Raw genomic sequence first — 14162 nt, 5'->3', positions numbered from 1 at the left:
AAGTAGACATTTTTATCTGGACCCCATCAAAAGATCAATACAAACCAGCAGAGCCATGTATTGACTTTTCTCCCTATCAGGTTCGAGACTGGAATGGGATATCTAAGAAAAATCTGAGATTCCTCTTTTGATTCCTTTCATAGTTCACACCTTTTTTTTAAAAAGCAATATAGTCTTATTGAAAAAGTTTTGGGTTCTCAGTAATCCAGCAGGAGGAGGGTTAACACAGTTTCCCTTTGACGGAGAACACAGATGCCTGGTACAGCCAAGGTCGAACCCTTAGCAGGGGCATTTTGCCCAGAATTAAAGTAAAATAATGAGGCTCAAAAATACTGTTTAACACCATCAAGGCTGAGAAATTCAGGCAGGGGCTTTCTGGCCTAACAAAATGTCCCAGACTTCACTTAATGATAACACATATAGTTGATAGTTTAGCATAGATTTTTATCTACACCTGGAGGCTTCTAAGGCTTTTGTTTTGACTATAGTAAAAATACTGCCCTCTGTAATTGTGAGAAACTTTCTTGGGCATTTGGGGGAAGGGGATCTTTAACTTTCTATATAATAAACTGGTGACTCCATTGTACCTTGGAGCACTTTGAGCTAACAAGCTGTGCTTCCAATCTGTTTCGTTCTTTACATCTGATGACCATCCTAGGCCACTCAGATAAGTCTCTGGTTATAGAGCAGGATCTCTATAGGGAAGTTCATAAACTATAGACTATCAAAGATTAAAAGGACCTCAGAGATCATCTAATCTAACTTCTTCATTCTATAAATAAGGAAATAAAGAGAAGGGAAGGGACCTGTCCAAGCTCACATTGCAAATTAGTGACACTGTTGAAAGATAAAATCCAGGTCTCCTAGTCCAGTCATGTACCAGGAGTTATCTTTGGGAATAACTTGGGATCACTAGAGGTATTCTCCGAAAAGATACAATATAAATTGTTGTGTTTAATCCACATAAAACGAACTCCTCCATGGGCTAAAATGGGAGATAGCATCCCCTCTTCTTCCTTTTCCATCAGGATTGGCATGAAATGCTCCACCTCTGACATGTCCACATCTCCTCGGTAATTCCGACAGATAAGCACCTAAAAAGAAAAAGTATATATGATTGCATTTCTAACTCAATCTCCTGCTAATCAAGAGTCATTATATAGGCTCATTTCTGAGACCTTACTAGGAAGGCCTCCTCTTTCCCACAGCAATGTCCAAAACTATTGATTCTTGGGTTCTTCAGTCATGACCATGGGATTCCCCTGCAAGATAGGATCTATGGAGACTCCAGTAAACTAACATTCTATTTTGAGCTCTGGGATTGCCTTATTCTATAATCTTAGTTCTGGTTCTATTCTATGGTAAATAAATCTTAATTTCCTGTTCTCATTCCAGGTTCTCAGAACTTTTGCTCCTACTGCCTTGGTCTGGTTCATCCCTTTCCCCTTTCTAGTTCCTATTAATCTTTGCCTGCCCCTTCTGCCATGCTTCCCTGGAACTCCTACTCTAATGTTAAGTTCTTCTGCATGCTGGATCTTTTTCTCTGATGATGATTGAGACCTGATTTTCTTTTAAAGACACCAAATCTGTCTATCCTCTTTCAATGATGACTGTTTCCTTTTCTCACATATAAAAGCACAATCTGCAATACAGTAAAAATATCTGTCAACTGACTGAAGACTCCCATGAGTCTTCCCCCACTGCCACTTCCAGAACATTGCTCTGTATTCAATGGACCATACCATATCCTCGAGCAGTTGTCCCATATTTTTTCTCTTTTTCTCCCATTTTCAGACTCCTAGGAAAATCTATTAACCTTTCTTGCCTCTACTCTCTTTACTTATTCCTCAACCTTTTAAATTTGTCCAGACCTCAATACTCAACTGAAACTTCTCTTTCCAAAGTTATTAATAATCTTTTAGTCATATGTGATGGTCTCTTCATAGTTCTTCATCCTTGACCTCTCTTTCTGACACTTTACCATCCTCTTCCTGCATAGTTATCTGAGCATAGAACAATAGTACAGAACCAAAGCTGCTGCTGATCTAACAGAAGATCCTACTCTGTGGCTGAGATTCAGCGGGGCCTGCCCAGAATGCTTTCTTTCATTTCTATGGACATTCTCATCATTGATTATACTCCAAGAACTCAATGGGGAATCACGGCCAGAAACACTCAAAAATCCCCCAAAAAACTGCCTCTTCTACTTCCTAGTGTTTGACTTTGGGTATAACATGTAATCTTTTGGGAGCATTGTTTTTCTCCTCTGTAAAAAGGAAGGGGCTTGGGCTAGGGATCCCTACAGTCCCTTTTCAGATGTTAGTACTGTGATCTCTCTACTCCTCTACATTCATTCTCCTCAGCTCATGGAAAAATTTAACACCACTTTCTTGGGAGAAAAAATTCTAAGGTGTATGAAAATGGATAGTAACCACCTTAATCTAGCCTTTCTCTTTCCTTGACCAGACTGAATAGTTTGGGAAAATGATTGCCCAAAATGCACCAACATTTTAAGCCACTATTTTTCTGTCAGTCAATAAGCATTTATTAATATTAGTCCCATGCCTGACCTATAGTATAGGTCAGGCATGGGACTAAACTCTGGGGATACAAAGAAGTCAAAAGATAGTCCCTGATGTCAAGGAGCTCCCAGTCTAATAGGAGAGACAACATGCAAATAACTGTATGAACAAGCTAAATTTGGGATAAATTGGAGCTAATTAACAGAGAGAAGGTACTAGCATCAAAGGGAATAAGGAAAGGCTTCTCATAGAAGGGATATTTTAGGGGATAGGTAGGTAGCACAGTAGATAGAACACCAGGCCTGGAGTTGGAAGGACATAGGCTCAAATCTGGTCTCAGGTACTTCCTGTGTCTCTGGACAAATCACTTAACCCTAATTGCCTAGCCCTTACTGCTCTTCTGTCTTAGAACTGATACCAAGACAGAAGATAAAGATTTTTTAAAAAAGAAGTAAGATTTTAGCTGAAATGTAAAGAAAGCCAGGGAAGGGCAGAAGAAGAAATGGGAAGGGAGAAATTCCAAGCATAGGGAACATCAGTAAAAATGCCCAGAGTTGGAAGATGGAGGTTCTTGTTTGAGGAACAGCAAGGAGACCAGTGATACCTGATTATAGAGTATATGGGATTGAATAAGGTATAAAAAACCTGGAAAAGTGGGGGGTGGGTAGGTTTTGATAGCCTCTGAATGCAGAAGATTTTATATTTGATCCTGGAATTGATAGGAAATCACTGGAGTTTGCTTAATAGGGGAGTGACATAATCATATCTGTGGTTTGGGAAGATCACATGGGAGACAAACCAGTAGGCTACTACAATAGCTCAGGTATGAGGTGATAAAAGGGGAACATGTAAGATATATTATAAAGGTAGACAGGATTTGGTAACAGACATTGCCTGTCTGATGAATCAACATGGTTACCTGAACATTGTCAGTATATTTTATCTCATTGTAGATTTTTTTTTGAATACTACAAAATGTCAATTTGAATTTGTTATAAATTCTCAAATTGGAAATGGTTAGTCAGAAATAGATATTCAAAGGCATGACAAAAGCATAGGGAAGGGGGGCAGCTGGGTAGCTCAGTGGAGTGAGAGTCAGGCCTAGAGACAAGAGGTCCTAGGTTCAAATCCGGCCTCAGACACTTCCCAGCTGTGTGACCCTGGGCAAGTCACTTGACCCCCATTGCCCACCCTTACCAATCTTCCACCTATGAGACAATACACCGAAGTACAAGGGTTTAAAAAAAAAAAAAAAAAGCATGGGGAAATTCTGCTTGGGGTGGGGTTCTATCTAAGCAGAAATACTTGAGATCTGAATAATTTGATTAATAAAATAGTTCCTGGCAGGCTTGTGCCTAAAATGTAGTTTTGTTCTTTAATACATACATCCCATAACCACCTCAAACTTGACATACTCCAAGCTGAGTTTTCTTTTCAAAGCCTGTCTGATTTTATCTTTTTTCCAAAACCTAATGCTGGCACTCAACACTACACCCTCATTCTGTCCTTGCTTCTCTCTGACATTTCTTTGGCATCTGTTCCCTCCCCACTATTCCTACTATCACTACTTCCAAGTCCTCAATGCAACCTTCTTGAACTACTACAATAATTAATAACTTCCTCTCTAGTCTTCCTATCACTGCTTTCCATCAATGATCCTTCATTCTACTATCAGATATACGGTGCACAGATCTAATCATTTTATTTTTCTGTTCAAAATCATTTGTCTTCAAACTGGGCACCAATGTGCCTTTCCAGCTTTACCTTACTACTTCTCCTTAGTAATTTTTCACTCCAGAAAAATCCATTATTCATTGTCACCTATACATCTCTACCCTTTCCTATGAGTCTCTTTCAAACTGTTTCTTAGTCTTGAAAAAATAATTATTCACATTTACACAGAACTACAAGGTTTACAAAACAACTTTCTCAAAAAATCCTGTGAAAGTAAGTAATACAAATATGATCAACCCCATCTTACAGATAAGAAACCTGCAGCTCAGAAAGGCTATATGACTGGTCCAGGGCCATGTAGTTAGGAAGCATTAAGACCTGTAATTGAATCTGTCTTTTTCTGATTTCAAGTTCAGTGTTCTTTTTACGAAAGGCATCTTTTGATGTCATTTTTTCCATGAAGACCTCTCTCTGATAAGTTCATTATCCATTAATAGTAATTCTTTCTTCCTCAGATTTTTCAAAGCACTTAGTTTACACTTCTCTTATGTAATTACATTCAAATTATTGGGAAATATGATTATCTCCTTCTGGACAAGTTCCAAGACAGAAATCTAAGATAGAAATTTGTGTTCAAAGCCTGTTCAATATATACTAGTTGTGCACTAGTAAATTCTCCAAGAATGGGAAGTGTTTCTATCCTGAGAAGTCCCTATGCCTATGACATCAAAGATTTGGAACATATTAAAAAGAAATCTCTTCTACAACCCAGTAGAAAGTCTTATGATAAAACAACAAACATTTATGAAGTATCTAGTATGTGCCAGGTACTAGAAATAAAAAGACAAAAATATAACTCTGCCCCCAAGAAGCTTACAAATTATTGGCATATATTAATCATTTTTAAACGTTTATCTCATTGTAGATTTTTTTTGAATACTACAAAACGTTTGTTAAAATTGAATTAGTGGGGCAGCTAGTTGGCTCAGTGAATAAAAAGCCTGGCCTCGTCATAGGAGTTCCTGGCTTCAAATCTGGCATCTGATACTTCCTACCTGTGGGACCCTGGACAAGCCACTAAACTCCAATTGCCTATTCCTTACTGCTCTTCTGCCTAGGAACCAATTCTTAGTATCCATTCTAAGCCAGAAGGCAAGGATTAAGAAAAAACCAAACCAAACCTTGAATTAATAGATTTGACAGATATTGTTAGATTTCCTCTCAGGTAACACACTGCTAGCCATCAATTGTGATGAAAAGGTCTTTCTAAGTTTAGGTCAATGAATGAATGAATGAATGAATTCTATTATTGAGATATGATTGAGGATGTTGCCTCCGGGAGGGAAAGAACATGAAAATACACATGACAGGTGGCATGAAATACTGAAGTCATCTCCTTGCTGGGGTCTGAGCACTTATTTAAAAACAGTTCTAGGGAAAGAAGGCTCAGCAATGGATTACGCATTGGATGTTAGCTTTGGTCAATGTCCAATGTTGATGTTCCAGATCAGATCACTCAACAGGCTTTGCAACATTGCAACAGTACTAGTCATGCTGTTTGCCTAGCAAGAAGGAAAAGTGGAGAAGAAAGAAGAACAATCCCTTCCCCCTCCCCTCAAATCGAAAAATGATCACTTCATTGCCCTTAGCTTCTTAGCTTCCCTAGAGTCCCATCAGCTATTAAACACAAAGAACAAACACCTTGAATTCCTCTAAAGGATGAGAGATATTTTACTAAATTTGATCAGTCAGTAAGTGACTATATGTCTTTCTAGTCTATGCCAATGATCTAAATCTATGGATTTAATGAGATCCTATGAACCAGTAATGTCTATAATCCCACAACTGGAACTCTATATCAAGGAGGTTACTGATAGCCAAGACCCCTATGCATAAAAATGTATATCATACTTACAAACTATGTGATCATTATGTAAACCACTGAATCTCTCTGAGGTGACTTCCTCATCTATATTTGTAATTGAATAAAGTAGTGATAATAATACTTGCACCATCAACCTCACAGGATGTTGGGAAGCTCAAATAAAATGAGTATGTAAAGCACATTGAAATGCTTAAAAGTGCTATATGAATATCAGCTATTATTGATAAAAGGCAGCTAAAGGTGGTGCAGTGGGTAGCCTGGAGTCAAGAAAACGTAAGTTCAAATGTGGCCTTAGACATTTAATAACCCTATTTACCTCAGTTTTCTCATCTGTAAAATGAACTGGAGGAGGAAATAGTAAACCACTCCAGTATCTTTCAAAGCCAAGAAAAATCCTCAATGGGTTCACAAGGAATCAGACATGACAGAAATGCCCAAATGACAAAAACAAAATTGATAAGAACACTTCCAAAACTGTTCATGAACATTATTTACAAACAATAAACAAATTTTTTTTAATAATAAAGCATGTATTTAATAACTGGCTAGCTGAACAAATAATAGTAAATGAACATAATGGAAAGTTAAAAGGCCATAAGGAATGCCAAATATAAAGAATTCAGAGAACTGTGAGAAGATTCATAGGAAGTGATATAGAGTGAAGGAAGCAGGGCCAAAAGAACAATACACACACAATGAGAGTAAATAAAATTGACACTGAAGAAGTAGTAAAATTCTGGTAAAAAAAATAATGGTTAATGCCACCTTACCCAAGTTAAAGGATGTCTCTCACCTTTCTGTTAATAATCCAGGGAATATACTTTGTAAAGGGTTTTGGGAATTACATGTTGCATCAAAACAAATGTATCATACAACTTATTTAAGCCACTTTGAAGTCCTGTAGGAATGGTATCAGGAATGCTAAAATTCAGAATGAGCTAAGACTGTTGCAGCCTGTGTAATCAGTCCAGGCAGGGTTCTTTGACCAGGAGGGGCAACTCAGCATAAAAGAATGAAGTAGGGAGCCAAAGGAAAGTTTGAGCAAAGCACTGGAGCTGATGCACTATCTTGAGATATTTATCAGGAAAAAATCATTACAGGTTTATGATGGATGTTGGTTGGTGACAGGCAAGGGAAAACAATACAGATAGCTACTTCAAAAGAATGCTTTCAAGATACAAAGTCCAGATTAAACTTAAGTTTGCCCAAATCTTTATTACAGGTAAAGCTCATAAACTCATGGCTACAAGACTAGGGTTAAGGAGGTTGGGGAGGGGGAAGATCACTAAGAACAATGGGATATGATGAGGTGCCTGAGAGTCTGGGAGATAGTGATCATCTGTGGAAGTTTCTAACCTGTGAGGTCCTATTGCTGTTAAGGATGTTAGATATGCAAAATAGGAAGAACCTTGAGATACTAAATGGGAAGTTTCCTTTCTTGGTAAGAATCTTATCTTGAGGCTAATGTAAACACCTTTAGAAGAGGCAAAAGGTCAATTGTCTATACAGCCTGTACGGGAAAGGATGGACTTTTAGAAATATGGATTGCCCCCCAATTCTTCCTTATAGGTAGAAAGTCAGGACTCCTTAACTCATGAGATTTTGTAATATTGTCACAACAAAAAGATGCTTTTGCAACAATATCTTGTTTTTTACTGAATCCTTGCTTTGGCTATAAGATCCAGTGTGGCAACATCATTTTTCTCACTGTATTTCATTCCTTGTGATCCCTTCAACTGTCAGTGAAAAGGAAAGACAACAAAAATAATTTTTAAAAGCTATATTGGAGAAAATACTTAAGAAATATTCATGAAGATGGAACATTGATAATGAATGGCAAGAAGACAATTATTCAACTATGACCTGTTTCTCTTTCTTTGCCAAGGAGAGCAGTCTTTGGACAGTAGAGGACAGTATAAAAAAAGAAACACTAAAAGAATATCTTGCTGCCCTTGATGAATTCACATAACCAAGGCCTGGCAAGTCATATTTCTGGATATTAAATGAACTTTCAGAAACTATTTCTAAGCTACTTTCAGTTATCTTTAAAGGATCATGCAAAAGAAGAGGTGCAGGGACTAGGTGCAAATGTCTCTATCTTCAAAAAAAGGGAAAAGAATATGAAGTCCATAGTACAATGAGCTTGACTTTTGACTCCTAGCAAAATTCTAGAATGTATTATTAAATATATCTATCTCAATGCTAATGAATATTTAGAAAAGAAAGTGATAGTCATAAAGAATTAGCCTTTTGCCCAAAACAGGTCATACTAGACTAACTAGCAATTTCTTCTTCTGACACGGTAGGAATATTGTAGATATAGTTTATTTCCCTTTAGCAAGGCATTTGATAACAATCCCTTGAGCTATTCTTCAAGGCAAGATGGAAAGGTATGGATTAGGCAAGTGCACAATTAGGTGGATTTAGAACTACCCAAAGCATGGCAAAAAACTGTCTCTACTATAGTGTCCATCAAATTATGCTTGGCTCTATGCTATTTAACAATTTCATCGATAACCTGGAAAATGGCATACATGATATGCTTGTCAAATAAGCAAAAGACATGAAGCTAAAAGAAGCAGATAACAGGTTAAATGGTAAAGCCAAGACTCAAAAAATATTTGACAGTCTAAGATGCCAGGCCAAAATCTAATAAGATGAAATCTAACAGATGAATGAAAAATCTTCCACTTGGATTTATATTATTTTAATTGAATTTATTATTTTTTCAATTACATTTAGAAACAATTTTTGACAGTTGTTTTCTGTCATTTTTCAATTCAGACCCCTGCCCGCCATGGTAAATAGTCTGATGTAGGTTATATCAGTTTTTTCATGCAATACATATTTCTCCACTTGGGCTTAAAAAAATCAACTACTCAAGTTGGAGGAGGCATGACTAAAGAACAATTTCATATGAAAAAAATCTTGTGGTTTAGTTGACTATAAGACAAATATGAATCGACAGTGTGACATGACAGTCAAGTGATTTTAGGCTACACCAAAAGGCTGTTCAGAAAGGGAGACCAGATATTCTCTGCTGAGTCTACTCTGCTTTGGTCAGGTCACATTTGGAGTATTGTGCTTGATTTTTTTGTGCCACATTTTAAGATGGGCATAACAAGCTGGAGAATGACCCAAGAAGGGGGGAAAAGGACAGTGAAGGACTTTGAGTTCACATCATGTGATGTCTGGGTGGAGGAACCAGTGATACTTAACTTGGAGAAGAGGCTTAGGAGTTTTTGATTGCTGTCTTCAACTATGTAAATGGTGGTTATCTAGAAGAGGGATTACCCTTGTTCTATTTAGTCCTGGAGAATAGATCTAGGAGATATCAATGCTGCAAAGAAGACATTTTAGGCTTGTTGTCAAAGAGAAATTTCCTAACAATAAGAGTTAGCCAAAAGTTTGATGGGACATACTAAGGCAAAGATGGTTCCTTCTACTAGGGGTCTTCAAGCAAACACTGAATGATCAGCCTACCTGGGATGGTATAGATTTATTATTTTTTTTTAAGTATTTTTCCATGATTACATGATTCATGTTCTCTCCCTCCTCTCTTCCCTCTCCCCTTCCAGAGCTGATAAACAATTCTACTGGGTTGTACATATATCATTGATGGTATAGATTTATGTTCAGTTTAGGCTGTCCCTGGGGTCTGAGGTCCTGCATCCATATCAAGGGCCTTCCATTGGGCATTCTCAGCACTGCACAGCCTAGTGCCACCCGACTTTTCCACACATTTTTCCAATCTGTGCTCTCTAGACTCTAGTCAAACTGTGTGATCCCTAACATGTCCCTCACTTTTTAACTATATATATATATATATCTGCTTCATTTGTTCACTGTATTTGGAAGATTCTTCCTTCTCCTATGAATCTGGCTGAACCTTGTCAGCTCCCTAAAGGTTAACTCAGATGCCACCCCTGATCACTTTGCCCCTTCTCTCCCAAATCCTCCCCTTTTACTTTGTACTCTTCTAATGCACTTAACGTGGACTTTGCTATGCATTATCACTATGACATTTCATCTTACTTCTAGACTTGACTCAGCTCTTCCATGGCCTGGCTAGGTTCAGCATTGTCTTTAAATTTCTCTTCGCCAGAGGCAGCATGCTTGGCTGGGTCGTGAGAGGACCTGGGTTCAAATTCCATCTCTAAAACTCCCTGGGCCTCAGTTTCCTCATCTGAACCACGAGCTCTCTTCCAGCTCCACATCTGGGGCCCACGACAGAGCTGAGAGTGTCTCTTACCTCTCTTCGTATCACCAGTGCTTAGCCCAGTACCTGACATACAGTAGGCACTTAATAAATGCTTCTAGACTGACTGCATACCACAGGAGATGCCTAAGTGCTTGTGGATGTGACTGGCTGCCTTAGGGCGGGGGCTGTGGTCAGAGGTGGCAGGGCCGAGGTCAAAGACTGCGGGGACAGTGACAGGGTGACAGGGCCCGGGAGCAGGGTGGGGGAAAGTCCCTGTCCCCGCCTTTGGGAGGGGCCGTTACTAGGCAACGCGGAGGGGGGAAGCGGCGCTGGCCGAGTCCGGGCCTTCTTACCTTGCCCTTCAGGTCCAGCACGTACACGGCGCTGGCCGACATGGCGGCAGCGGCAGCAGTAGGGTCGGGGAGAAGTCGAGGTCGAAGATGAGGCGAAGCGAGGTGCGGCGCGACAACGGCAGAGGCGGCGGCACCGGGACAAGCAGTCGGGCGCACCCCTCCCGCGGCACCTCACTTCCACTTCCGCCCTGGAACCGTTATGTCCGGCTTGGGGAACGGCTCTCTGCTCCTGACGCAGACGCGTGGGGGGAAAGGTGCGGGCGCGCGCTCGTGGGAGGCGCAGGCGCACTGAGGTCTGGAGAAGCCATCCATCCGCCAGGGCTTTCGGAAAGGGAAACTGCCAGAGCCAGGGGTGGGAGGAGGCTGAGAGCTACCAGGGATTGAGGCTGCCCTAGAGACAGAGCTGGGAAGCCTCCGGCGGGAGGAAACGGAAAGTGAAGACGCCTTCCAGGCCCAGCAGATAAGAGTCATAGCAGTGTAGGAGCTCCTTCGCAGCCTAAAACTCAGAATATCAGAGTTGGGAGGGCCCTTAAAACAGAATGTCAGAGCTGGGAGAGTCCTTAGAACGGAAAATGTCAGAGCTGGGAGAGACCTTAGAACACAGAATGCCAGAGCTGGGAGGGAGCTTAGAACAGAGAATGTCAGAGCTGGGAGAGTCCTTAGAACAGAGAATGTCAGAGCTGGGGGGTGGGGGTGGGGGTAGGGGGTGGAGCTTAGAACAGAGAATGTCAGAGCTGGGAGAGTCCTTAAAACAGAGGATGTCAGAGCTGGGAGAGTCCTTAGAACAGAGAATGGCAGAGCTGGGAGAGTCCTTAGAACAGAGAATGGCAGAGCTGGGAGAGTCCTTAGAACAGAGAATGACAGAGCTGGGAGAGTCCTTAGAACAGAGAATGACAGAGCTGGGAATGTGGGGAGGGGTGGGGGGTAGAGCTTAGAACAGAGAATGTCAGAGCTGGGAGAGACCTTAGAACAGAGAATATCAGAGCTGGGGAGACCCTTAGAACACAAGGATGTCAGAGCTGGGAGGACCCTTAGAACAGAGAATGCCAGAGCTGGGAGGGTCCTTAGCACCAGGAATATCAAGGCTATGAGGGCTTTTAGACTTGCCTAGGTCACATAATATATCAAAGGTAGGATTCAAACCCAGGATCTTTGAGTCCAAACACAGCTTTCTATACACAATATCACTGCTTTCCAAGTTGTATTCCTTAAATTAAATGCAAATGCCACTCCAGGAAGATTTCCCTCATCCCCATGATTGACAGCCTTTACCTTAGACCTCACATGGCTCTCTCTACTGCACTTCTTTGGTAAGGTTGCATAATATTGTTACCTGAATTGTTTTTTATTCCTCTATTGGGCTTTAAGCCCTATGAAGGCAGGGAACCTGTTTTAATCTAAATTTCATATTTTCCCTATCACCTAGGAAGAGTGCTGCTCTGCATTCAGTAAGGAATAATAATAATGGCTAACATTTATATAATGTTTACTATGTGCCAGGAACAATGGTAAGCACTTTATAGTTATTATCTCATTTGATCCTCACAACCCTGCATAGGTGCAGTTATCTCCATTTTACAGAAAAGGAAACTGAGGTAAATAGGCTAAGTGACTTGCCCAGGGTCATAAAGCTAGTGACTGGGTGAATTGGAACTCAGCTCTTCCTATCTCTAGGCCTATTAGCACTCTGTGCATTATGGCTCCACATAATATTTGTTGTTTTAGAGCTAAAAAGTGATGAATTCACTAGCAGCAAGTGATTAACATTGTGGCTGAGACCACTAGTTTGAGGAAGCTGTGGGGGTGGAGTAAGTAGAGAGACCTTTGGACCTGAAGTGAGGAAGACCTGAATTCAAATCTAGCCTCAAATACTTACTACCTGTGTAAGTCTGGGAGAAGCTATTTAAACTTATGCTTACCTCAGTTTCCTCAGTTGTAAAATAGAGTTATATCAACTTGAAATCTGGAGACCCCAAGTCTGCCCCTGTCCCCTGAGAACTCACCCCAAGGGAAGTACCAGACTCCCCCATTTCAGACAGAACAATAGACCCAAAGGTCTCCTAAATCAAATGTTAAGTAACCTTTTTGTCTTAGTTTCTCCCATCATATCAAAGTCCTCTTACAGTTTAGCCCAGCCCTTGGCTGGACCCTTCCCTTCTGTATCCATGGTAAAAGCATCAGCCTCTTTCAGATAATCCTGTCTTGGGCTTCCCATTTCCATGTAGCCATGGTAATGCCAATCAGTCATAGTTCCCTGCCCTAAATTCCCCAAGTTCCATTGTTCTTTGGAGAAATCATCTAGTGAGGTACAGTCTCCCAGGGATACATCCCCAGAGCCCTAGAGGATAGGCCCTGTGAAGTTTTTTGGAGCTGGGCTCTGTGATAGCTGCCAAATACTGTGCCTATCCCTTTCCTGATTAAAGACTTGTTTTTTTTTTCTGACTAGGTTAGTAGTTCTTTGTTATTTCAGAGTTAATAGTTAGTAATAGCACCTAACTCCCAGGGTTGTGGTGAGGATCAGTTTAGATATTTGTAAAATCACTTAGCACAGTGCCTTGCACCTAGTAGGTATTTAATAAATGTTTATTCTCTTCCCTTTTCCAATCTGCAGTAGCAATTTATTTTTTTAAAAAAACTTAATTTCTTCCATGACCTTTTAATCCTCCTTTTCCATTTGGTCCATTACACTTTTCATGGAACTCTTTTCTTTATGGGATTTTTGTGCCTCTTTTCCCCAGGTGACCAATTTTGCTTTTTAAGCTGTTATTTTCTCTTTGTATTACTCTCAATTTCTCAATTTCACCCCCCCATTTTTCTTCAACCTGTCTTATTTGATTTTTTACTTCCTTTTTGACTTCTTCCAGTGCTTGAGACCAATTTCTATTTTTCTTTGAAGTTTTGCATATGGTTGCTTGGATCTTACCATCCTCTATTGATTCTGTGCTTTGCTCCTTGTTACAACTTTTTAGGTTTTTTTTAGGGTTAGGAAAATTTTTTAGGATTAGGAGTTTTTTGCTGTTTGCTCATTTTCCCAGCTTTTTTTTTGCCCGTAGATTGGGAATTCTGAAAGCTGATTCTGTTTCCTCTGCAGCTGGTTTGCAGGGCTAGGCACTATGCTATTTTGCCCTGGGACTAGTTCTTCACCGCAGCAGTGCAGACTTGAAAGGGCCCAGTGCTATGGACTTCTGAGTCTCACTATGGGCTGGTGCCAGGGCCTGGCACTTTAAGGTTTGGGTCTGAGGTGCTCTTTTGTTGGTGCAGCCTGGGTCCCAGAATCCTGAAGTTGGTCTGTGTCCAGTTATGGAACCTGGTGCAGTAGGTGAGGGGGTGGTAGGCCAGTACTCCTCTGTGTGAAGTTTTGCTTCCCATTCCCCCTTATCCCTGAAAATCAACTCTCTTTCTGCCTACCTTTCAAGTTGTATTCTGAGGGAGAGGCCCTTCATTCCATCTTGCTGTTGGTTTTTGATTCCTATCATTTTGGGGTGCTTTTTAAAGATTTTTTTGGAAGGAGTGGCAGAATGGTTTTA

The 14162-nt window shown here is 40.4% G+C and overlaps 1 protein-coding gene across 2 annotated transcripts in view; it reads right to left on the bottom strand.

Annotated features, from left to right (window-relative positions):
• Positions 1-10677, bottom strand: part of AP1M1 (adaptor related protein complex 1 subunit mu 1) — a 34861-nt gene extending 24184 nt beyond the window's left edge. For both annotated transcript variants that reach the window (XM_044671555.1, XM_044671554.1), the window contains exons 1-2: positions 10636-10677; positions 938-1094 (exon numbers count right to left, since the gene is read on the bottom strand). In XM_044671555.1, coding sequence (XP_044527490.1) covers positions 938-1094; positions 10636-10677 — 199 coding nt within the window. The remainder of the gene's footprint in view (positions 1-937; positions 1095-10635) is intronic.
• Positions 10678-14162: the final 3485 nt, after the last annotated feature.

Source organism: Gracilinanus agilis, chromosome 1 (genome assembly GCF_016433145.1).
Source record: "Gracilinanus agilis isolate LMUSP501 chromosome 1, AgileGrace, whole genome shotgun sequence".
NCBI classification, from domain to species: domain Eukaryota; kingdom Metazoa; phylum Chordata; class Mammalia; order Didelphimorphia; family Didelphidae; genus Gracilinanus; species Gracilinanus agilis.
Note: the sequence above shows the minus strand (reverse complement) of the source record. Positions and strands in the feature narration are given on the sequence as shown.